Genomic DNA, 24,158 nt, shown 5'->3' on the forward strand with positions numbered 1-24,158 from the left:
ATATTGATGATGCTGCTCGGAGATTTAAGTGCTAATAACGAAATGGCCATAAAGCACAAACACACACACACACACACACACACACACACACACACACACACACACACACACACACACACACACACATTTTATCAGAAAGTGCACTCATGATGAGGATGAGTCAGCGGTTTAGAATGAGTGAAGGACACCTCCCTTATAATATCTCTGTGTAAATCTTACAAACCCTTTATCCCCCTCTTATTTTTAATTAGTATTTTAATAGCCAACCTTTCCAAAATGCATTTAATTTTCTCCTTTTTAATGCTTCTGTAATGCAATAAAAACGTGTTAATCACAGATGAGTGTAAATCTTTCTGATCCTCTACAGCCCGCTATATTAAAGCCTCTGTCTCCTCTGTGTCTGCAGGAGCATTACTGAGATGATGACCGCAGTTTCCCTGCAGATCGTCGGCATCATCGAGCCCATCATCCAGCACGCCGACTGGTTCTTCCCTGGAGGTGACGATGCATTTTCCAGCTGATCCCAAAGCGTTTTTAAATACTTTGTTTAGCTTAAGATGTAGGATATTATTTTCCAACAGATAAAGGAACACTTGATCCTGTGCTGATCAGAAAAAAAAACGTTATAATTCATTTTTACTGGACAGGAAAGGTTTGACAAATAACATAAGTAATTAGTTACATTCCAACACTGTGTAGATACATCAATTGGGGATTTGATTAGACATACTAAATCAACAACACACTGAATTGTTCCTGTTTTTGTTCTTTTTCTAATGGTCCTTCATAGAAATTGAGTTCAACGTCACGGGGAACTATGGAAGCCCGGTCCACACAAACCACAACGCCAACTACAGCTTGATGCCGTCTCCTGACATGGATCAGATAGAGCGGAAGCATAACGACCAGAGTCGACGGCCGCTGAGCGTCGCCACTGACAACATGATGCTGGAGTTCTATAAGAAGGATGGGTAAGACCCCTCTAGACCAACTGGGATCCATTACTGTTAATTAATTGTCTGTTAATCTTTAGCAAGTCAAAGGCTCATTTAATGCAAATAAGAAAGGAAATAAGTATCTCAAATAAGAAGACATAACCACATCACTCAAGTAAAGGTTACATTCAAGAACTGATTCTGACACAGTGCTGTAATCTCTAAATCTAAATAAGCTGCTTTGTTGGGTTCAATATGCCTGTGAAGCAATAAAAATGAGAGTAAAAGTCAAACAAACTTTGAGGAAAAATTGCTTGAGAAATCGAACAAAGGCAGAGGAAACTGTCTAAGAAACTGTTTCTACCTGATTCTCTTCCAACGTGAGAAGAATTCCTCATGATTAAACAAGTTTCATCTAAGAGGTGACGTCAGTGAAAAGCTCAGTTTCACTATGAGGTGGACAGAATGAATCCATATCTGCTGTCTAGTGAGCGGGGTGAGAAAGTGAGAAAACAGAAGAGAAAGAGATGACATTTAGTCTGTGAAATGAGGAATCTGACAATCCTCGAGCTGTGGAGGAGGATTAGCTGAAGCCCAGTGAGTGGCTTCCTTTCTCTTTTCTCTGTCTGTCTCACTGTGTCTTTCTTTAATGCTTTAATACACCCTCGTCTTATCAGGCCCCGCGGCTAGTCTGAGCGATTCAGCCCTGAGACCACATGCGGCCCTGCTAATTAAACCTGGACTCGGTGTGTGTGTGTGTGTTAGATCTCATCAATAGAACCCAGCTTACAATAGAAACACACTCTTCAGAATTAGCAGGCTCAGCAGCATAGCACGCCTGCCTTCTAATCTGAGTTTTTTCTGTATAAAAGATTTTAGATTTAGCGGTGTACATGGTTATTAGAGTTTGACTTTACATTTCTACGTATTGCACAACCCTGTCAAATAGTTAATTGACTTCCAGACATTAAAATGTGCTGCTTGAGAAGATCTGTCTGCCAACATGTGAAGAATAAAGATGTGATACTTTCCCCTTTATTTTCTGTAGGGAGCAAGAGTAGTTGAAGGACACATGCTGCACTAAACCCCTACATTAATCTGACCGGTTAAAATAATTTATAGGTAGGTCTGGAAATACAAAGAAAGAAGTTAAGCTGGTCTAGCAACATCTTTTGTGCACTGAGAAAGCCGCCAGTTAAAAAAATCTGCGATACTTCTTGAGCCCAACAATGTTGAAGCATATGGAAGGCTATTTAGTCAGATAAAAAGTTTGATATCAGAGTAATTACTGAGATTTGTATGTATCATCTCATGTAATGCTCTGCCCTGGCTCAGAGCATGTAATTATGTTACTGCTGACATTTATTCTTGTTTAGAATTGAAGGTAGATACAGAATGGCCACAAATTGTCACCTAGACCTCTCAACACCGCCTAAAGAAATATTAACTAAAAAGAGACACCGAAAAACCACTAAGAGGGCAATTTGTCTACAAAGCGATGCAAAACCACCAAACAGATGCTTACACATCTGTCACCTAGACAGCTCAACACCACCTAAAGACAAAATAACAAATAGAGACACATAGACCCAAAAGAGTGCAATACATCTACAGAGCGATGCAAAACCACTACGAGCCAGAAAGACCTTGAAATTACAAAACGTCTACATTTATAAAGCGACGCAAAAAGACTACAAAGAGACACAAAATGGCTGAAAAGAAAGCAATACAACCTAAACGGTGTCTCTTAATGTTGTTTGCTATTGTTGTGATGAATGTGGGCTTGGAGCCTTTTACATGTCTGTGCCCAGGGGCTTATTGGCCAAAAATCTGGACTTGTACATGGGTAAATTACCACTTTGAAACGAGAAGGGTCTTACCCAAGCTTTGCTCCAAATTTGGATGTTCATTGTCTAAAAAAATCCCTTCCACTGGAACTATGGGCTAAAACCATGAAGGAAAACTAACAATATATAAAATAAGGGTGTCCAAATATCTTATATCTTTGGTAATAATATTGTAGTTGAACCACGATGCAACCACGTGATGCATGAATGAACCAGATTGGGAAGCATTTTTCTTTTTGTAGGGAATTTCTGCTATCCATTAGGGAAACTATGAGCTAATTAGCGCTAAATGGAACTATAATTTTCTCTCTGGGTTTTGATGTGGCTGAAGCACTCCAGGGAGAACACACATCACCCGTCAGATTGCTCTCCTCATTACACTCAGCGTGACTCTGATCCCTTTCAGCCCCCCTGCCAGGCCAGCCTCCCCATTTTGTTCCTCTTTCTTGCGTCTTGTCTTAAAAGGTTCATCCTGCCAAAGTTCCTCTGCTGCTTTGATAACAGTGCTATTAATGAGCGTGGGGAGACTCTGTCCTCTGTGCTCCTCACTCCCTGTCCTCATTGTGCTTGTCTCTGTTTTTAACTATGCAGCATTAGGAAGATACAAAGGTACAGTATAGATCCTCACCACCCCCCTGAGTCATCCTCTCATCGGTCTATTCATCATCTGTTTGTGTCAGCTGCACGTTGACAGGAAGTGTCGCTCATTTGTCGTGTGTGTGTTTAATGCTCTGGGCAGGTCTGCCTGTTGGACTTGTATAGTTCAATGTCTCCAAGAGAGCGGGGTGACAAAAGGGGGGGGCATGGACAAAGCAGGCTTTTCTTTCTGTGTTTACATAAGTAGCATCTTTCTGGCACTTGATAAACTTGTTCAGACTTTGAGTACAATAGCCTCTTGTCTCTAGTCTTAGTCATAGTTAGGTTATTTCCTGTTATTTCTATCAAAAAGAGTAACATTTATTTTGGTGGAAATACTCTTAAAAGATATATGAAAATGTTTGTACATTAAATATGAACCTGCTCACAATAAGCGTAGCATAAAGACTCGAAGGAGGTGGAGCTAGCTAGGTAAAAAGATGAAAAATAAGCACCTCTTGTGGTGCCTTCACATGCACATTATCCACTGAGTTAGAATGTCGTTCTATCGACTTTGGTGTGTTGATGAGTTTTAAAAGTGATGTACTGGAATGATAAGCGACGCTACAAAAAAATGTGTTGAATTTTATTGCTCAAAGCATATCTAGCTTTTAAAATTGAAATTGTATCCTAAAACCACCACTGTTATCAGAGTGTATGCTGATAAACAAAGTTTTGTCACTAAAATAAATCATGTTAACAGCAAATAATGGTTACAACCTTATACGATATTACAAATAACATTTGAAAATGATACACATTACCAACCACTCCCATTTATTGTCACCCACCATGTTTTTGCCTAATGTAAAAAAAGTTTGTGGTTAAATTGTCAGAGAGTCATACTACTATTACGTGTCTATTTTTGAAAGGGTTACATTTTTAGATTTAATGTTTAACTAGTGAGAGCTGCTGGTAAATGTTTCCATCTTTGGACAGAGCCTTGCTGTTCTCCCTGTTTTGAGTCTTCATGCTAAGCTAAGCTAACTAAATGCTAGCTAGCATGTTGAATGGACAGACAAAGCAAATAAGAGTGTTTCCCAAATGCTAAAAGGACCTTCACATCTTCATTGCAGTCTTCACACAATTTAACTTAATTTCAACTTCCTCATACATTGTCATCCTACAGGAGAATGTGTAATAAATAAGGGAATTATATATTGTTTAGGTGAAATGTTCTCTGTTCCTGCATGCTCAGGAACACATGTACACCCATGTAGGCAATGTGGGTGGAATATAGTGACACTACAGGCCTTTTTCATAATGGGACATACGACAGGGAAGCTCCTCCGTTTTTAGCAGCCCTGACACTCTGTGTTGGGTGTGGTCCCCCCTAAACTACACCACCGCCCTCCCTTGATTTGATTGGCTGTGCATCTCTGTCCCACTGCAGCATGGGTGTCAGGGTGATGGACACTACTTGGGTGTCGCGCAGGGGCTCGTCTTCTTCTCGTAAATGCTCGTCCATGCCACCGAGCGTGCACCCCCCTGTCGCGCCCACTGACGCTCTCGTCCCCGAGCAGCCTGCTGGGGATTTCTCTGCCTCCCCCTCCCCCACTCCTCCTCCCACTAACAGCGATCGAGCCAGGTAAGGCTTTCGTGCCCCCACCCCTGGCCTCCTATTTAACCACCTCCCACATGCTGCTGCTCCCTTACCCACCCGCGTGCTACCGCGCCCTGCAACTGAAACCCGTACAGCGCTGTCTGCTCCACGTTTATCTTGCCTCTTGCTGTTTTCCCTCCACGAAATGCTCGTAATCACCTTTGTATGAACCCCGGTGTCTCACCTCGGATGAGCATGTCATGTCCAACTTTGTCATTGCCTTAAAGGGCAAATTGTTATACCCAAAAATGTAAAATACCCATTCATCCTCCTAACTGTAGTGCTATTCAATCTAGATTATTTTAAAGTTAGTTGTCGAGTTTTGGAGATATCGACTCGACCTTCTCCTAACTATAATGAAACTAGATGGAACCTACATGTGGTGCTAGAAAGGGCCAAAACAATACATTCAACAAATTAAAGATCAATGACTCTTTTCAGAAGTATTGACCTAGTTACTAGAGATATCCACTGACTGAGCAGTTTAATATAGGAACTATTTTCCACATGCTGCAACCAGATCACCACTCAGAAGAAAGTACATTATTGTCTTTTAGTTATTTAGTATCTACATTGATAAATAGTACTACATGTTGGAGGAACAATATGTATTTTTCATATTCAGGTGATTGTACCTTTTTTAAGTACATTTTTTTAGTGTTCATTTCCCATCTCTAATTCTTTCATAAAGTAGTAACGTCTGGAGGATAATTATTCTGCCTGAGTGGTGTAACTCTATATCATGTTAAGATGTGTTCTTGTCTTTAGGTTATTTCATGTAACAGTTCACCCATAGTTGAGTGTTTAATTGCTGCATGTGCATGAATTATATCTGTTTTGTTTTTGTCATCAGTCCAAGTATCATTAACAGCTTTACAGTCCATTGTCGCAAGGCCCTGCAATGGATGAGGTGATTTACTTTTCAGTTTGATTTTATTTCTGATTTCCTCCATAAGCACCTTGTTTCCTCTGTTCTCCTTCTCGTTCCTTTACTACTTCTTGACTCCCACATCACACAATAATTAATATTCGCCTGATTTCCTTCCAAACTTAAACTCTCATAACACTAAATCCCCTGCTCTCAGTCTTAACCTTTAATGCATCCCTGCACTCAGCATTCCAGCCTGCAGCTCGAACCCCATGAAACTTTGACGTGTTTATCATTGCAGCTCGGATGATGCATCCTCCAATTGGTCGGACTCCGGTTACGCCTACCCCTCCCCTGAGGAGGAGAGGCCGCCTCCCCCTTACCCCTCTTCCTCATCCTCCTCCTCATCCTCCTCTTGCTCTTCATTCTCGCTCCCTCACCACCATCACTTCACCCGTGCACCTCCGGGTATGCGTCCCGTCGCTCCTAATCCCGACTCCGTGCCCCCCGGACCGTCACCTCCCTCCCGCCGCTGTGGCTACAGCCCGCCCCCGCTCCCGCTCCCCCACTCCCTCAGCCCGTCCCCCCAGCCGCTTGACGTCAACTCCAACCCCAAACCCAGTTCCTTGCACTTGCCCAAACAGGGGTCCCTGTCCGATGCTTCGCATGCGGCCCCGTCTGAAGCGAACGGCTCTACCCTTTACATCAAACCCCCGCTCGTTCTTACTCGTCAAGATCTTTTCCTTGGCTCCCCCAAACCCCCCAACACCCCACTCTCTGCTCCCCCTCCATGGGCAGCCTGTGCCTGTAGCCGAGAGAGAGGAGCCAAGCTGACTAGGTAAATACAGAAGCCTGCTGAGCTCGCTCCAACTTCCAACACACTTCACACACACATGAAGAGAGAGGGATGATGTGAGGAGAAGAGGGGATGATGAGAGATTAAGATCCTCCCAACAGTTCCCTATTCTTTGTTCTCATTTATTCCCTCCGTAGTGTATCCGTCAGTCATGGAAAATATGTGCTCTTTTGGATCTCCATTATCAGATCCATCCATCTTTTAATATAATTGCCATAAATGCAATCCATAACTTTCCATGTTGCCAGGATATTCAGGAGGTGGTTGCCAGGCAACAAAGGAAATTCAAGGCTTTCGGTGCATACCATTATAAAAAGTGGGTGTTAATGAGTCATACCAGTGAGCCCTGAGTGGTAGACTGCAAGACCAGAGCAACACAATGGGCCTCATGCAGGAAGTGATTATGATAACACATTGCCTATTTTTCTCTCCTTTGTATCCACATTTTTCTTTTCTAGGTACCCATTGATTTCTGGGATTTACACATATGTCGGGCACTAACCAAGATTAGAAAAAACCTCTGGTGTTCAAAGTTCAAAAATGGTCTGCCAACAAAAGGAGACATACTCAAATTTGACGATTATAAAAACAACCCATAAATAATCAAATTTAATTTCAGAGTGATTGAATTATAACAATGGTGGGCGAAAAACATCTTCGCGCATTGAAAATGTTTTTTTCTTTCATTTAACAGCAGTGCCTTTTTTTCTTGGCATCTCTACAATTTTTGGTAATTCTCCAGAGTGTTTGCTCATAGCAGATCACCTGTCCCTATGTCAACAATCAGCCACATCCCTCCGATTCATGATCAGTGAATATTCATTACTTAGCAGAGCCGGGTGCGAGCAGACACGGACTTATAGGCAGCTTTAGAGGTGACTCCTGTTATTTCTTTTCTTAAGTGAAAATGAAAAGAAATTATAAGAGGAATTTAAGTGAATGTCCAGCATGAGGCCCAATTTATGTAGACTTTGAAATTGAGCCCATAGATGCCCCTGTGCATTGCTCCACTCCATCTTCAAATCCCAGCATCCTCAGTCATCCATTCATGCCTCATCCGCTGAGTAAACTGGTTATGTTTGACCTTCAGGCCGTCCTCCCATTGGCATTCTGGCTGCACTGCACTGTAAAATTAAGGAAAATCCATTAAGCCATTACAGTTTATTTTGGATTGTTAAAGTGCTTCTGTTGCACCACAGTGTATACTACATGATGGCCTGTGACAGTGATCACTCAGGCAACTTGACATTGAACTATGGGTCCTCTCATATTTGTAATGTAGGTGTAGAGCTTTAAACAGGGTTGGCATGTTATTAAAGAACAGATGCATGAGTATGCTTGTAATTCCTGTGTGTATTTTTCTCCTTCACTGTGTCCTCAGTACTCTGAAGAACAAGGAGCTGTCTCCAGTGATTGGACAGAAGGGACTGCAGGGACTGCAGGGGACGATGACCTCTAGTGGATCTGATCACAGCCCTCACACCCTGAGGAGAGGTAATGAGGCTGAGCGCTGACCCCTACATTCTAAACCAAGGCGGTCGCAATATATGTGGCGAGATATCATGTTACTTACTAACCTGCACCTATGATAATATAGTTAAAATAATCCAAAACATCTTAAATCTTTTTCATTTTTCATACGCGAGTATAATGAATTTGCTGAAAATGATACAAAATGAAATGCATTGTTATTGTATTTTCCAAATGTTCTGCAGATATTGCAATAATAGTATTATTGGGAATTCTTGTCCACAGTAATTTTGTATTAAAATTCTGAAAGTATGAGCACTCTAGCCTGTTAATACCATTTTCTCACTGGAAATTCCATGTTATAATGACACAATTTGTAATGCATTCCAATATATAAAAGTAATTCTGTTCATTGTTTGGTTAAGTAAAGTAAAAAATACAAATATAATTTAATCATTGCAACCATACAGAAATCCTTAAAACAAATAATCTTTACAAACATGAGTAACTTATATCATATAATGCATTATAAAAGTGATGATGACCATCAATTATGAGGTATTTTTGACCTTGCAAGTAATTCTCAAACGCTTTCTTATGTGTTATGATAATTATAATAAAGCATTAATTTGGGCTACTAACTATAATTATAAAGTGCTGTAAGAAGACTGTAATGTAATGTGTATGTACTGTATGTCTATAATGCATTATAGAAATGGGTGTAATAGAAAGTGCTAAAAAAGTTCTTCTTCAAACTGACTGGTCAATGACGCCCCGGTTCTTTTGACTGCTGCTCTCCAGCAGTGGCTCTGCTCTATATTGCTCAACAGGTGTAAAATATAACTGCGGTTTTGTAATATTTATATAACAGGAATATGTTTTTTCTGTTCTCCCTGCAGCAAAGAAGCTGGCCCCAATCCCACCCAAAGTCCCGTACTGCCAGTCAGGTGCCATGTCGGACCAGTCCACAGGTCAGCCGTCCCCTGTCAGCCTGTCGCCCACCCCCCCCAGCACCCCCTCCCCATACAGCTTCAGCTACCCTCAGGGATATGCCACCATCGGCTCCCCAGGACAGATCCAGCTGGCCACCACCCCGTCTCTCTCTTCTCCACCCTCACTGGCCGGGACGCTCACCAAGGCCAGGCCCACCCCCAAGCCGCCCCGGCAGAGACCCAGCTTACCCCCCCCTCAGCCCCCCAGCACGCCTGGCACAAGCCCTCAGCCACTGGATCATTCATCGGACCTCCTGGATGGTTTGTCTCCTGGGGAGAGCATGTCCACAGGTAAGGTGTATAATAAAGATAACAACACATCACGTGTACACATGTTGTATTCAAGTACAGCTTTGAGGTACTTTAAGGAATACTCACTTTGTGGTTTCAATTTATGACATTTCACTGCATTTATCTTAGCCCATTAATTACTGGTTGCTCTAAACTATTTTAATGAATGAATATTTCTGTTCGTTTTGGTTTGGATGAGTAAGGTTAGGTTAGGTAAGGTGTAGTTTAGTATGGTTGTTTTCAACCTGAATGTTCCAAATAAACATTTTTTAATGAAATAAAAAAATGGTTATATGTGTTTATTTAATATTGATTTCTGGACTTAAAACTCTTAATCTATTTAATATTTATCTCAACATAACTTGTATGTTTCAACTGTGTTTTCTTCTACTTTTCCTTTCTTGTCGACTGCTCTCATTGTCTCACAGCGGTATGAGCCGAGAGGTTCAGTGTGATTCTATATGTGAGAGGGACTTTTAGGGTAAGCAGGAGTTCCTGTGCTAAAGCCTCACCCGCCCACCCCCCAACCCCCCTGCCGTGGAGTCAGCTCACAGTAGGGTGAGGTTGCCAGTAGATGCAGATATTAGATCAGGCTTCTGTCTGATTCCCCGCTCTATGGCAGCCTCACTCTTAATGCACTACTTATTGTACATTACCTTTCATTATGTATGTAGAGTGCTGCAGGGAGGACAGACGTTTTTTATTTTATTATTCCATGACTATGAGACCAGGGAACCTGAAGTGCAAAAACGCTGACTCATTTCCAGGTTTTGGGAGTCATCCTGCAGCACTCTATACAGCAGCTGTGTTCGGACCAGCTTTAACCCATTGTGTTGGCCTTTGCATGGTGGCTGAGATTGACGCGATGCATGGCTAAACAGACCAGGGCAGTCGCCAAAAACCTCCAACCTTCTCTGCCCTTAGGATTCCAACCCATAACGCCCTGCTCAAGCTGCCCCCCCATACCATCCCCTCCCACTCGACCTCCACAGTGTTGTGCCTCACTGCCCTCACCATTGCTGTTCATTCGGCACACTTCCTGTTTGTGCAGATATTCATAAAACATGTTACGCTGTTGCATTAAAACTGAGGTCAATATATTAATTCATACACAAGGAACACTGATCTCATGGTTTTGGGTCTGAGTGTTTGCTGGATTGACTTGCCTTTTTGTATTGGTCATTGATCATGTCTGAATCAGGTGTAGCCTAAGCAATGGTTTTTATAGATAGGGATTGAGTCCATACAGATATTAGCATTGTGGGATCTAAGGTTCCTAAAGCTTGACTCATGCTATAAGGACTAAATGTAGAGTATATTTTGGCCTCGCAGAACGGATTTGGGTTTATACTATTACCAACTTTTTTTTTTAAATCATCAAACTTTGTAAAATGTTGCAGTTTTTTAATTTCAGTATTGTGGGAAAGAAAAGCATTTTCAACAAATATTTTTAGTGTCTAAAAATGTGCCGAATTAAAGTATAAAAGTCTATACTAATTAAAAATATGCACTACACAACCAAGAGCAAGTATGCAGACACCCGTTACATAATTTGCACCTTGTAAATCGTGCACCCAGTTCATGCATTGTTTTAATCATGTTCATACTATGGTTGAATTTATAATGACCCCCCTGCTGTGTGTACCATCATCCAGCATTTTCTCACTCCCAATCAACAGGATTGGTATTTGACCTTCTTTCACTGATTTCCTGTGTGTGTTTTTGCCCTGCCAGATTCTCTCTGCAACTTGGACTTCCCCATCATCGACGTGGAACTGAACTGTATTTTTGACTTGCCCCACATCTCCCCCTTCAGGAACTCGATGGCACTGCGTGAACCGACGGGCTACAGAGCCGAGTCAGAGGAAGAGCCTGAGAGCACAGTGCTATGACGCCACTGAGTCCCCCGCCCTCCCCTGGCACACACTCATACATTGACCTTTTCACTTCTCCCGCTGGATTACATACAGCCTCGCTCTGGATCTGATCGTCACGCCTCACCTGTACTCCAGAGGGTGAAAACTGAGAAAATAACATAAGAAATCCGGATCACACGAGGCAATGGCGACGATGTTGTCAGGGGACTTTTAATCAGACACATACTTTGACATTTTATGTTTACTGTTGTTGTTTTTATTTTAATGTTTTATGTTTCTTTTGCCTTATTTGATTCACTTGCAATATTGCCTTTAACTTCACACACGAGACTGGAAAAGGCATTACGTGTTAACACAATATGTAACAACTAGACAAAACTTTTCATCTAGACAGAATGTAACACATTTTCACTTCATTTTGTAATAATCTGTCACATTTTGCAGTGAACAGCCTGAACACAATATGTATTTGATTTTCATGCATTTTGTTACAAATTATTTCATATTGCAGCGGTTAATGCAACATTCAGGAATTTAACTTTTTTTCCACAAATATATTTAATACATTATGTAGAACAAACCTAAATGAATGTCTTCATTCATACAGTTCTTATAACATTATGATAACAATGTTTATTTAATGCATACTGACGTAATCACATAGATACAATTAGTCTAGTAGATTATATTTCAACTGCAAATGTAATTTTAGCCTTCTTCAAAAAATAACAGATGAAGACTTTATTGGTTATTATAAAATGTATCTATTACATTTTCATAAATAAAATAGCTTAATCCTGCATTTTGCAAGTACCACTTTAGTATCTAATAATTTACACCAAAATGCAGGGAAACGTTTTACATTTTGCATTTAAACTGTAGTCTTTACAATTCCTGCTGTTATTACATCAAGTGGAAATGTGCTACATGTTCTGGAGTTATTACATAATGTGCTGGGAGGAATGAGTGCGCTCTGCTGCTGCTTCTCCTGAGTGAATTTAAGAAGTACTGTCCATCTGTCCTCCACAACACTTGTTTCCCATCTCACGTTCCTCTTCATCCCTCAGGGGTATCAGTTGAAATGCCTCGCTCCGGCCTGTGGTGGCAACAACCCTGAATATGTGTCCCGCCTGAGCGTTCACTGTGAGTGTGCCAGTGTGTCGTTTTGGAAAGTGTGTGTGTGTGTGTGTGTGTGTGTGTGTGTGTGTGTGTGTGTGTGTGTGTGTGTGTGTGTGTGTGTGTGTGTGTGTGTGTGTGTGTGTGTGTGTGTGTTTATATGTGTTGTACTATCTGATGTTGCACTGTTGTTGTCGTAGCGCTTAAACAGGAATGCATGTTTTAGAGATTTAGGAAAACACGACCAGGTTGCAAAGAGGTAAAAGAAAAACAATCACACTCTCATCTGTATTTACATCAATCAGGATATCAATCACTGAATATTTATTGTTTATATTGTACATTTTCAGAATATATGATACAATTAAGGTTTTAAATCAGATCAAATCATATTTTGTATCCAAAGGAGAGCTATAATGATACCATTTCCTCCAGATAGCATACAGTAGATGCTGTCAGAACTCTGTTAAACATATGAGGTACATACAGGTACAAATAGAAAGGGTTGGGAAAGGAAAAACTCCCTGTGATAAGTAATGTGTAATTTCCAGTTTGAAGAATGTGGAGCAGGATCCACAGAGAGTCCGTGATGCCTGTAGTGTGCCACCAGGACACTTGCTGAAATGAATCTTTGTGAAGCTGTTAGCAGCTGTTATGTATTGGCAGGACTGCGGAACCTGCTCTGCGGGATGGACTTCCTCTGAAGGTGTCCTGTGGAGTTTTCTCGTAAAAGAACAGAAGTTATGCTCAAATTTAGTGTCTCTCCGCACACACAAGCAAAGCAGTTGAAAGCATATCCTTCCTTTATAAGAATGCGATGTCTACGTCCTTCCCTCCTCTATTTCTCTGCTTCTGAGGGCTTATTGCTGTGCTTCCTTGCACATTTCTATCACCAAATTAGTAGAACTGCACGAGATCGGCAGCAGGCTCACATTTGATTCCCACCTTCATTGAATAAGTTGTGCCAATAAGGGCTGAAACTGCAATTTGGACTTACAGTAAATATCCAAAATGCATCAGACGCAATATTTGTTGTTGTATGTGTCAAATACTATCCTTAACATGTCACTGTATTGTGGTGCTGCAGAGATGTCCTGGCATACAAAACGTATTCTAAAGATATTGTTATTGGAACATCTTTGTATGGTGCAGATCCTAGCAAAAAATCCCAATGATTTAGGTATTGAAAAACAAAATGTATTTCCCTCCAATATAGTGAATAATGGCACACTTCAGGCTCCGTTTGTGACGACAAACCTCGACACAATCCTCCCGGCAAGGTGTTGTTCAGTTGAGCGTGATAAGATTTCCTCCTCCTGCCCTGAGGTGTAATAACATCCTATCATATCACAACTGCAAACAGTCCTACTGCCAGGAGAAAAGGTGCTATTTTCATCAACTGCAGCCTCGGTGGCAAAAACAAGCACACCTTTCTCTCTGGCAGCCATCTCCCCAAAACCCTGTCTGATGATGCTGGTATTTTTGGTCCATATAAGTGAACCATAGGCGAGAGCAAAAATGTGTGTATATGTGTTTATTTTAATGAGAGTATTTATACAGATATATTTCTGAATACTTTTTACTAGGTCTGAAGAGTTGTGATTGTTTCCACTACACATGAATCTCATCTGAAAAAAACACGGGACCAGAATTTCCCTGCTGTCGCATCGAAACCTTTTCAGGAAGCAGAAAACTTGAAAATCAATAAAACTGGAGTAACAAGGTTTGCATTCGACAGCAGCAGTTTGTTATTTGCCTTGTGGTGGGCTTCATTATGACCCATCCAGATTTGACTTTCCATAATGTCCTGAGAAACATCCTCCATACATGGCCTCAAAGTCACTGTGCTGCTCTGCCACCCTCTATCTTTAAAATATCACTTACAGGACTTTTGTAAATAGTGAGCCGCTGTACATACCAGTTCTGTATATAGTGGCAGGGGAGAAATTCAAATATATATATATATATATATATATATATATAGATAGATAGATAGGTATATATATATAGATATATGAAAATACTGCATTGAAAAATATAAATGACGATGAGCATTATATTATAAAGTCGCTGGTTCTAGCACAATATCACCACATTCACACAAAAAAATCCTTTACTGACATAGGCTCAAGGTTAAATCTAGTTTTCGATTTACTAAATAAAACCTGCTGATAGTGCTTATGTTGCAGATAAGAATTAACCTCTTGAACCCTAATTTTAGCTTTGCAGTTTAGTAATATTGCATTTTTGTATGGTATAAGCTTGTTCCAACACGTCTTTGCATCTTAGTGATGCTACATTACATCAAGTGGAGAATTCAAGATGTTCCAGCAATGCAACCCAGCTAATTTGATATTTCTGGAAATGTTGGGATCTTGTTTAAGATTTAAAATAACTTTCTGTGGGCTTGCACAGAGCGGGTCCGAACAACCTGCAGCTGTAACACAGGGTTTAAGAGGTTAAAAGGGACTCTGCGTGAAACTGTTGCACCATTGTCTTTAGTTTGACAGCGTATTGTCCTCTATAGATATGTGATAGATGTAAAAAAAAAAAGAAAAGAAATTATAACATGCAAAAAAAAAATCCCAGGCACAGAAACAACAGGATATTTAAGGGCTTTGAATAACACATATTTATTTATGAAAAAATGTCTGGCACTTCAGCTCTAACCAGTTAACAAAAAGGTTTCTTAGGAATAATCTGTCAATCAAAAACTCTACCTAAAGTTTTAGCTGTGCTACAATTCACACCAATGATTCAATCCGACCCTCCAGCTGAGTTTAAATCAAAACAGCATGAAATTCTATCACCAGTATTTATATGCTGAACATAAAGGATTTAAAAAACATCTTATTTATGAAGTAGTGTTGCAATTTGGCTGTGCTGAAGTGAATGGTCTGTCCTGTCTTTGTCTGGAGTTCTGTGTTACAATGTGCTGCTCTTCGTTTTGTACTAAAGGGTTTCAGATTAAGGCTTGTACATACAGTATTCATCAAACACAACTTTATTAACAATAACCCTGTCGAGCAAGAGACAGCCGGGAAACAGTTTCCAGTATTACAGCTTTTGCAAGCATGCCCTTTGAGCACTACAAATACGAAAGGCCTTTTTTTACATGAATAGGTGGAATGTATTGGTGATAGACGATGTTCACCTCATAGTTTGTGATAAAGGCGGACTGTTTGTGTTGTGGACATATTTTCAAGTAAAAGAGGGTGGTGGGGTATTTGATAAAAAGTGTCAGTTTTGGGTCGGGAGGTGTGGGTGGGCGTTTGATTCGACATCGTCCTGTGTGAAACTCGGCAGCATGCTTTTTTAAACCATGCCTACGAAATGTGTCTCATCTTTGGTCCTATATAAATGTGCTTGTATTTATTTTTTATAAGTGAATAGATCAACCTTTATAAAAGAAGAAGATGAATTTAGTGCTGCCCTTTGACCTTTTTTAGTCAAACTTTCCACCCTTTTGTTCCGAAACAATCATGATTTACTGTTTCCCCCATTTTTGTCTATAGCAAATAAGAAAAGCACATCTGGCTCAGAACAGAGATCACTGTCAGGAAATCAATCTGTCGTTATGTTTGTGCCCAGATTACTGCGCTCTCAAAGGAATACAATCTTTAGAAAAGCTCCAGAAATCATATAGCGAGCAAGATGAAAACATGCTGCATTTGTTTTAACTCAAAGTATTTGTAGATTACACTGTGGTGCATGCAGCCATTGCAAAAATTCATCTCGAAGTCTTCTTTTCTTCCCTTGTTTTTGCTTTATGTTCCAACTAATGGGGGCCAAAATAAAAAGGGAACACATGAGTGATCAAGGAATCTTTTGAGACTTAAAAAATCTTTGTGTGAAACTGTAGTGACGCTGTGGACTCTTTCAAGTTTTTGGATTAAAGAGGAAATGCCTTTTTTCTTGGTCATGCTATCTCCCGGTCACCAAGTGGAGTGTAAAGTAAGATAGATAAAAATTAACCTCATCCGAATGTTGAAACTATTAAAAAATGTTTTTATATTACCTGGAGTTTTCTGTGCCTTTGTTGCAAATGTGATGTCAATGTTATTCCACATAAACAGATGTTTTATGTACCAGCATTTGGAAGAGAAAGAAGCATATTGAAGAACAAAACAAAAAGCTGCAGTATATTAAATGTTGGTATTAAACTGTCATGGTGATTTCTCTCCTCTAGGAAGACTTCAGTCACATCCAAGGCAGTTTAGTGTAGGCCTAACATTCTGCAGAGGCATAAAACACTCCATTACGTTTCTGAATTGCGAGGTAAATCACAATTTCAAGTGTCTGACAGTGACAGCGCTGAAATGCACCTAGCATGAAGTCCTCTAAGAGGAGATATTGTACATGCTCTGCTAAACGTTAACCCTAAAATCTCAAACATACAGCTGTCATGCTAAAACCAAGCTGTGCTGCATGCAAATAATGGAGAATGCAGTGAAAAGTGTAACAAGACTCAGTGTCTACAGCCATGATGCTGCCCTGTGAGGCTTAGAGATAAACGCTAATACTGTATGAACATGCTAACATGATCTCAGTGACAATGCTAACATGCTGATGATCTAGAGTGCATGCTGCTAATAAGCAGTAAACACAAAGTACAGCTGAGCCTGATGGGAAGGCCAATAGTTTTGCATGTATTGGGTCATCATTTTAATGTGATATCACAAATCCCCAGGGACAATTAAAGTATTTCTTAATCTGATTCGGATTTATTTCAGATGTATTACTCATTTCTTTAAGAATTTATCTTCTGGGCAACATGAATGTATGAAAACAATTAGGACATGGTCATTGTTTTGGAAGTGCCAAGACTGACCAGCCCATACAGTAAGTCCCAAGGCTTAACTGTGAGTTTAAGTCCAAAGAAATATCATAGAGGGCTCTCCACCAATTTCTAAATTCATGTTTTGTGATTATTAAAATACCTGGGTCTGGAATAAAATGACAGACCAACACCACATTCCTATCCTTCGTGTTATCACACAAGCAATATAAGGAGATTCCTTACCTTTGAGCTTTTGTCCAAAACATTAAACTTTAGTGATGCAGCTGCTGCGGATTACTTGTCCTGATGAGTGATCAGAACACATAGCAAAGTGTAACATGGCTTCATTCTTAACAACCCTTTGAATCATCGTTTTTAAAATTAATGTTGAATGAGTAAGCATATATTTATCATCCGCTCTCACCAAAGTCCATGCGGATGTTTAGCGGTGAGTTGTACATCTGGAGGTGTTGCTGTGGCGTCAGGAGCTCATCTCGAGCCAAAAGCTTGTAGAGAACCCTCTGAGACACGATCAGCTCCGGGGTCTCATCCGGTACTGACCAGGGATAAGCCTTAGAGAACATTCACAGAAAATCCTATTAATACATTGTCTTTATTTTATGGTTTTAAATAAAGAAAAACATGTTAGTTATGTCTGATTATGAAGGACCAAAGCTGCCATTTTAATCAATAACACAGCTTAATGAAAAACATAAACACAAACTGAAGAAAGAAAGAAAGAACATTACCAAAATAATGTGAATCTTAATAAACAGTTATAATAAATGTTCTCAGAAATAGAAACATAAGAACCTCAATGTGTATATTTATTATAAGTTATTATTCATTTAAAAAAAAGATGTTATAATAATTTATCATGGTCATATCTAATTATTTCTCAACTAATTGTTTCCGGTTATTTTTCCCCTTATTTTGTTGCCTTGATGTCGTGAATTCACAGCCATCTGTCAATATTGTTTTTAAATTACCGGGAACATTTATTTGGTGATTGAGGCTTTTACTGCTACATTTATTTACTACTCCATATATTGCATATCAATCCCTAAACAGACTATAAAACTAACACACCTTTTTAGATTTCTCCAGTTTCTGCAGCCCTGACAGAACCGTGCAAACTAAAGTCTCTGTGGTCTCCTCCTCATCCTCAAGATCCTTAGCTCCAGGGTCTCCTGCCACCTGGTCTGCATCGAGCACCTTCAGTCAACAACATCAAACACTCAGCAAACCAACTCATGCATACAGATTATAATTCAAAACAGTAATAAAAGACTAGGGGAAATCAAATCATTAATTAATGCTTCTGAAGGCTGGTGGTGGAATAACCTTACTAAGACAATTTAAATGATAACGCATCCTCAAAGTAAAGATAAAAGCAAACCTTGTAGCTCCACTGTTGGAACAGCCTGCTTTGAGGATTATGTGCCATGAACACAACCCTGGGAGCTTCCAGCAAGGTACTAAAACAGATGAAAAACATGCTTATGGTTTGGTTTACAGGATATAACCGTAACAGTCTGATTTTAGGGTATTTGTATCACTTTTCTTTATTCTACAGTGACCTCACCAGGGTGTTTATGGACCTACTTACACATGAAAAAAACAGAAACAAAAACACCGACAGGGAATAAACAAATGAGCACACAAACAGGTAGACATTATTATTTAGCACACTAAGCAAGATGTTGTATGACCATGACAGTGCTTTTAACTTTTATATTATTCATCTGTTTCCATCACTGTCAAAAAGGAAATTGAGACCTTGGTTTTGAAACATAAATATACGTACTTTGAAGTTGGCAGGTTATGACTTCATCTACTAAATATGTTTTTATGATCTCATTGTTTTTATTTGCACTTTCCTTTACCTTAATTGTTTCCTTTTTTCCTTTAAAGCACTCTGTATCTATCTGGAATGGTGTAGTCATAAAAACATGGGGTCTTTAAGTATTTCACTCAATTGAACAAGATAATATCCAGTAAATGAGTATTTAGAGGAATGAACTTCGTGCACCAGCACTGCATCCTATCCTGTATGATATTCCTGTGAAGATCAATGAAGCATCATTACCCGTCTGTCTGTTGCATGTCTTTAAGGTCTTTCAGAACAGAAAGCAGCACCTCCCTGGATGACTGGAAGAGAGAGGCACAGATAACTGTAAGTGCACCATATTGAGTCCTAATGGATAACAGTAATCGGGACGGAGTAATCAAATGTAAAAAACAATAGTCATCCGCAATTATATCTGAGAAAAAGCAAAGAAGATTGTAGTGGTTTTCAATGATCAGTAGAATACATTTATTTAGTTGGTTTGTTTTGGTAATTCGAAATATGGCAAATTGAAATTGATTTTTTAAATTTGACTCCAATGTTGTCAAAACACTCACATTGCACCTTCAGTTTATGACAGTACAGGGTCATTTGATTTGACCAACTGTGGGTACTGAAAATGCAAAAATACTTTTCATTTTTTTATCATTTTTTTATTTTGAATTTATACAAAAGTATTCAGATTAGATTACCTGTTTTTGTAATTCAGTGGATTACTTTACTACGCAACCTTAATGATAACAGAACACACATCTTCCTCATAGACAAACTTTAATGCTTACTTCGATGACATGCAGCAGACAGGATGGGTACATGTACAGCCGGCCCGTCATCAGATCCAATGAGTACCGTTTGCTGAGCTGAAAGTTGAGTCTCTCGTAATGAGCTGTGTGGAGAAAAACAAAGGGACAGTTTCTCTCAGATAACTCTGAAATTAGGAATCCTGACAACCTGAAAAGAGTCTCTGTCATTAACACACAGTTCAGCCTTTCTTTTATTGACTTTGTGTCAGTATTCCTTAGCAGCAACTACAAAATGCCCAACAGACAGGACGCCCTGCAGACGCATTCACATAAAGAGGTGTGAAAGCTTATAAAAACTCCTACAAAGGAAAAAAGACAGCCTTTCAAAGCTCTTTTCACATTTGTGTCCTTTTAAAAGTTGAGATATAGATGTTTTCTCCACATACAGTGGGGCAAAAAAGTATTTAGTCAGCCACCAATTGTGCAAGTTCTCCCATTTAAAAAGATGAGAGAGGCCTGTAATTTTCATCATAGGTATACCTCAACTATGAGAGACAGAATGAGAAAAAAAAATCCAGAAAATCACATTGTAGGATTTTTAAAGAATTTATTTTCAAATGATTGTGGGAAATAAGTATTTGGTCAATAACAAAAGTTCATCTCAATACTTTGTTATATACCCTTTGTTGGCAATGACAGAGGTCAAACGTTTTCTGTAAGTCTTCACAAGGTTTCCACACACTGTTGCTGGTATTTTGGCCCATTCCTCCATGCAGATCTCCTCTAAAGCAGTGATGTTTTGGGGCTGTCGCTGGGCAACACGGACTTTCAACTCCCTCCAAAGATTTTCTATGGGGTTGAGATCTGGAGACTGGCTAGGCCACTCCAGGACCTTGAAATGCTTCTTACGAAGCCACTCCTTCGTTGCCCTGGCGTTGTGTTTGGGATCATTGTCATGCTGAAAGACCCAGCCACGCTTCATCTTCAATGCCCTTGCTGATGGAAGGAGGTTTTCACTCAAAATCTCACGATACATGGCCCCATTCATTCTTTCCTTTACACGGATCAGTCGTCCTGGTCCCTTTGCAGAAAAACAGCCCCAAAGCATGATGTTTCCACCCCCATGCTTCACAGTAGGTATGGTGTTCTTTGGATGCAACTCTGCATTCTTTCTCCTCCAAACACGACGAGTTGAGTTTTTACCAAAAAGTTCTATTTTGGTTTCATCTGACCATATGACATTCTCCCAATCCTCTTCTGGATCATCCAAATGCCCTCTAGCAAACTTCAGACGGGCCTGGACATGTACTGGCTTAAGCAGGGGGACACGTCTGGAACTGCAGGATTTAAGTCCCTGGCGGCGTAGTGTGTTACTGATGGTAGCCTCTGTTACTTTGGTCCCAGCTCTCTGCAGGTCATTCACTAGGTCCCCCCGTGTGGTTCTGGGATTTTTGCTCACCGTTCTTGTGATCATTTTGACCCCACGGGGTGAGATCTTGCGTGGAGCCCCAGATTGAGGGAGATTAGCAGTGGTCTTGTATGTCTTCCATTTTCGAATAATTGCTCCCACAGTTGATTTCTTCACACCAAGCTGCTTACCTATTGCAGATTCAGTTTTCCCAGCCTGGTGCAGGTCTACAATTTTGTCTCTGGTCTCCTTTGACAGCTCTTTGGTCTTGGCCATAGTGGAGTTTGGAGTATGACTGTTTGAGGTTGTGGACAGGTGTCTTTCATACTGATAACGAGTTCAAAAAGGTGCCATTAATACAGGTAACGAGTGGAGGACAGAGGAGCCTCTTAAAGAAGAAGTTCCAGGTCTGTGAGAGCCAGAAATCTTGCTTGTTTGTAGGTGACCAAATACTTATTTTACCGAGGAATTTACCAATTAATTCTTTAAAAATCCTACAATGTGATTTCCTGGATTTTTTTTTCTCATTCTGTCTCTCATAGTTGAAGTGTACCTATGATGAAAATTACAGGCCTCTCTCATCTTTTTAAATGGGAGAACTTGCACAATTGGTGGCTGACTAAATACTTTTTTGCCCCACTGTAGATCAGTACATTTGTAACACCAATTACCATCATCCTTCAATGCCCTGAAGGAAAAGGGGATTAAATTGGTAGAAGGTGATTAGTTCATTGATTTTAATGAAGGGATCTTCTCAGTGGAATAGCAATGCCTTATTATTATTATTATCAAGCACTGAGCTATTGTGCCCCCGCTCTTCATAGCTCTAAAGTAATTGCTGGCTGACCTCCAAGTTCTGTCCTGTCAGTGAGGTCGTGGGGGAGCCGAGCAATCACTATCAGCCGCTGTAGCACGATCCTCTGTAGAGACAATGGAGAAAAGTCTAAGAAAAGCTGCAGAGCAACAGCAGAAATTCTTACAGAGTGCTTTGGTACATATCAAACACATACAGGAGGGAAAATACATGCACAAAGTAAAAATAAGCTATATAGTTTAATAGATAATGTGCTGTTTGTCATCATATATTTAGCTTTAATTCATACAACTTTAACATGCCTCTAGCTGTATTTCTACAAACCTCTTCCTTTTCTAGATCAGTCTTCTTTGCCATAAGTATGTGAAACAAACTACTCCCAGTTTCCTCCTCATTCTTTTTTTCAGCTTTAACTTCTTCCATCTTACTTTCTCCTTGTCCAAATCAAGCACTGAGTGAGTAAAGCATAAGCGAGCTGCGTACCCTCTCTGTTTATAAAAGCTCATATCCTAGAAACCTATTGTTCCCCAGATGCTGATAAACCCAACCTGCTGCACAGGATGCAATTACATATATAAAAGGCACCAGCCAATCCCAGCCTTGTATTTCAGGTGATAACAGCCAATAGGAGGAGGATGTGCACAAGACACAACATACTAGAATTAACAGTTTGGGTTAAAGTTTGCTGGTTCCTGAAGGGAGAATTTCTTATAACCAATTTTACAAAATAAAGGTTGTATATAAATAAATAAATGTTAACAAAGAAAGGCAATAGGAAACAATTAAATATGAAATAAATCAATTCAAAATCTGTTATTTGTGAAATTAATAACTAATGTTTTATTTCTAGGGCTTTTATGTCTACTTTCCAAATTGAATGTGTCATCAAAGTACTGTAGGCTACTGATGCTAGTTTTATTCTACCCATACATATAAGTCTACATTTTATTTGAGATATATTAAGGGGCATTGTCATTATATTTCACAAAAGAAAAATGTCATGTGATCCATATGGCTACTTTTGTGATTGTTGGCAGTTATTTTTGTTGCCCTTTTTATGGGGCAGTCGAGTAACGTTCAAAGATTGGTATACAGTGACTCACATAGCAGAGTAGCTAGGTGAGCTAGCTAACTTCCGCAAGGAAAAGGCTACAGAAGCACAAACCTCTCTCATGTGACAGTGGAACACATCGAACATGGTCGTTGTGTCTTCTTTCATGTGCTCAGAGTCTCTGTCCAAAGAGAAATTCCTCATTTTCTCTGAAGTCCCCACAGTCATTTTGTTTCATTTGTTTTAGGAGCTCCGCAGAGTTACCATGGAAACATGTGAGCTATTGACGCGTTCAAAGACCACGTAGTTATTACTTTGACGAGCCAGACACTTGTTGAAAAAATGTTGCAAGAAGAACCTAATAAAAAAAACATCAAGCAATATATTTAAAGAAACAAACTAGTTGATTGTAATAATTACAACACAGGCACAAAATGTAGAGCACAAATATGATAAATCATATGATTTTATAAATGCTCTTGGTAAATAAATAGCATGACAAGTAAATAATGATGAGATGGTGAACACATAAAGAAGTTGACCATTTGTACATATTTGTAATTCAAAATATGTATTATAATGATTTTTTATTTCAGAATGTATTTATTTCTTCCCAAGTCAAAATCAATTGTTTTTTGTTAATTTTTTTAAAAGACTTTAAGTTCAGTTAAGATATGGATTTTTTTCTTTTTTCATCACTTTGAGTTTAATTAAATGTTTTATTGTGTTCTCAATTTAACTTCCAAACTCTATTCTATATATTACCTAATACTTCAGACTACTTATATTATCATGCCAATCTACTAAACCATAATTTAGATTTTGTAAATTACAATTCTGTAATCTAAAAACGTTGATTTACAGAGTAAGTTTAGATTCTCCATACAGGTGGTCTGTTCAACACAAGAACACTTTGTTTACACAGTTAGTTTTACAACACAACATAACTTTATTATATTGTTTTTATTTATTTTTTGGACCTAAAAAAAACTTAAATCCAGTGATGCTAACCCTATCGTAGT

General features: G+C 39.5%; 2 protein-coding genes across 3 annotated transcripts in view; one reads left to right on the forward strand and one right to left on the reverse strand.

Moving 5' to 3' along the window:
- LOC134871007 (rho GTPase-activating protein 44-like) overlaps positions 1-16,508 on the forward strand; it is a 72,075-nt gene extending 55,567 nt beyond the window's left edge. Inside the window, exons 15-21 of one of the 2 annotated variants that reach the window (XM_063893589.1) lie at positions 407-498; positions 791-971; positions 4,812-5,006; positions 6,191-6,727; positions 8,127-8,239; positions 9,115-9,498; positions 11,233-16,508. In XM_063893589.1, coding sequence (XP_063749659.1) covers positions 407-498; positions 791-971; positions 4,812-5,006; positions 6,191-6,727; positions 8,127-8,239; positions 9,115-9,498; positions 11,233-11,390 — 1,660 coding nt within the window. In that variant the 3' untranslated portion in view covers positions 11,391-16,508. The remainder of the gene's footprint in view (positions 1-406; positions 499-790; positions 972-4,811; positions 5,007-6,190; positions 6,728-8,126; positions 8,240-9,114; positions 9,499-11,232) is intronic. The other variant, XM_063893590.1, reaches the window with a different exon arrangement.
- Positions 15,106-23,406, reverse strand: tex47 (testis expressed 47). The gene is made up of 9 exons (XM_063893591.1): positions 23,251-23,406; positions 22,119-22,191; positions 19,903-20,006; positions 19,361-19,422; positions 18,671-18,749; positions 18,361-18,486; positions 17,696-17,843; positions 17,515-17,574; positions 15,106-16,726 (listed from the first exon to the last, which is right to left on the reverse strand). The coding sequence occupies exons 1-8, from the start codon at positions 23,362-23,364 to the stop codon at positions 17,537-17,539; spliced, it is 744 nt and encodes a 247-aa protein (XP_063749661.1). The 5' UTR covers positions 23,365-23,406; the 3' UTR covers positions 15,106-16,726; positions 17,515-17,536.
- Between the last annotated feature and the right edge of the window lie 752 nt (positions 23,407-24,158).

This window comes from Eleginops maclovinus, chromosome 10 (assembly GCF_036324505.1).
Source record: "Eleginops maclovinus isolate JMC-PN-2008 ecotype Puerto Natales chromosome 10, JC_Emac_rtc_rv5, whole genome shotgun sequence".
In the NCBI taxonomy this organism is placed as follows: domain Eukaryota; kingdom Metazoa; phylum Chordata; class Actinopteri; order Perciformes; family Eleginopidae; genus Eleginops; species Eleginops maclovinus.

Coding starts and splice junctions, on each gene's coding strand:
- tex47 (XM_063893591.1), bottom strand. CDS start 23,364: ATGACTGTGGGGACTTCAGAGAAAATGAGGAATTTCTCTTTGGACAGA. Junction 19,423..19,902: donor GTCTGCTGCATGTCATCGAA/GTAAGCATTAAA, acceptor TCTCTCTTCCAG/TCATCCAGGGAGGTGCTGCT. Junction 18,487..18,670: donor TCCAACAGTGGAGCTACAAG/GTTTGCTTTTAT, acceptor TGTTGACTGAAG/GTGCTCGATGCAGACCAGGT.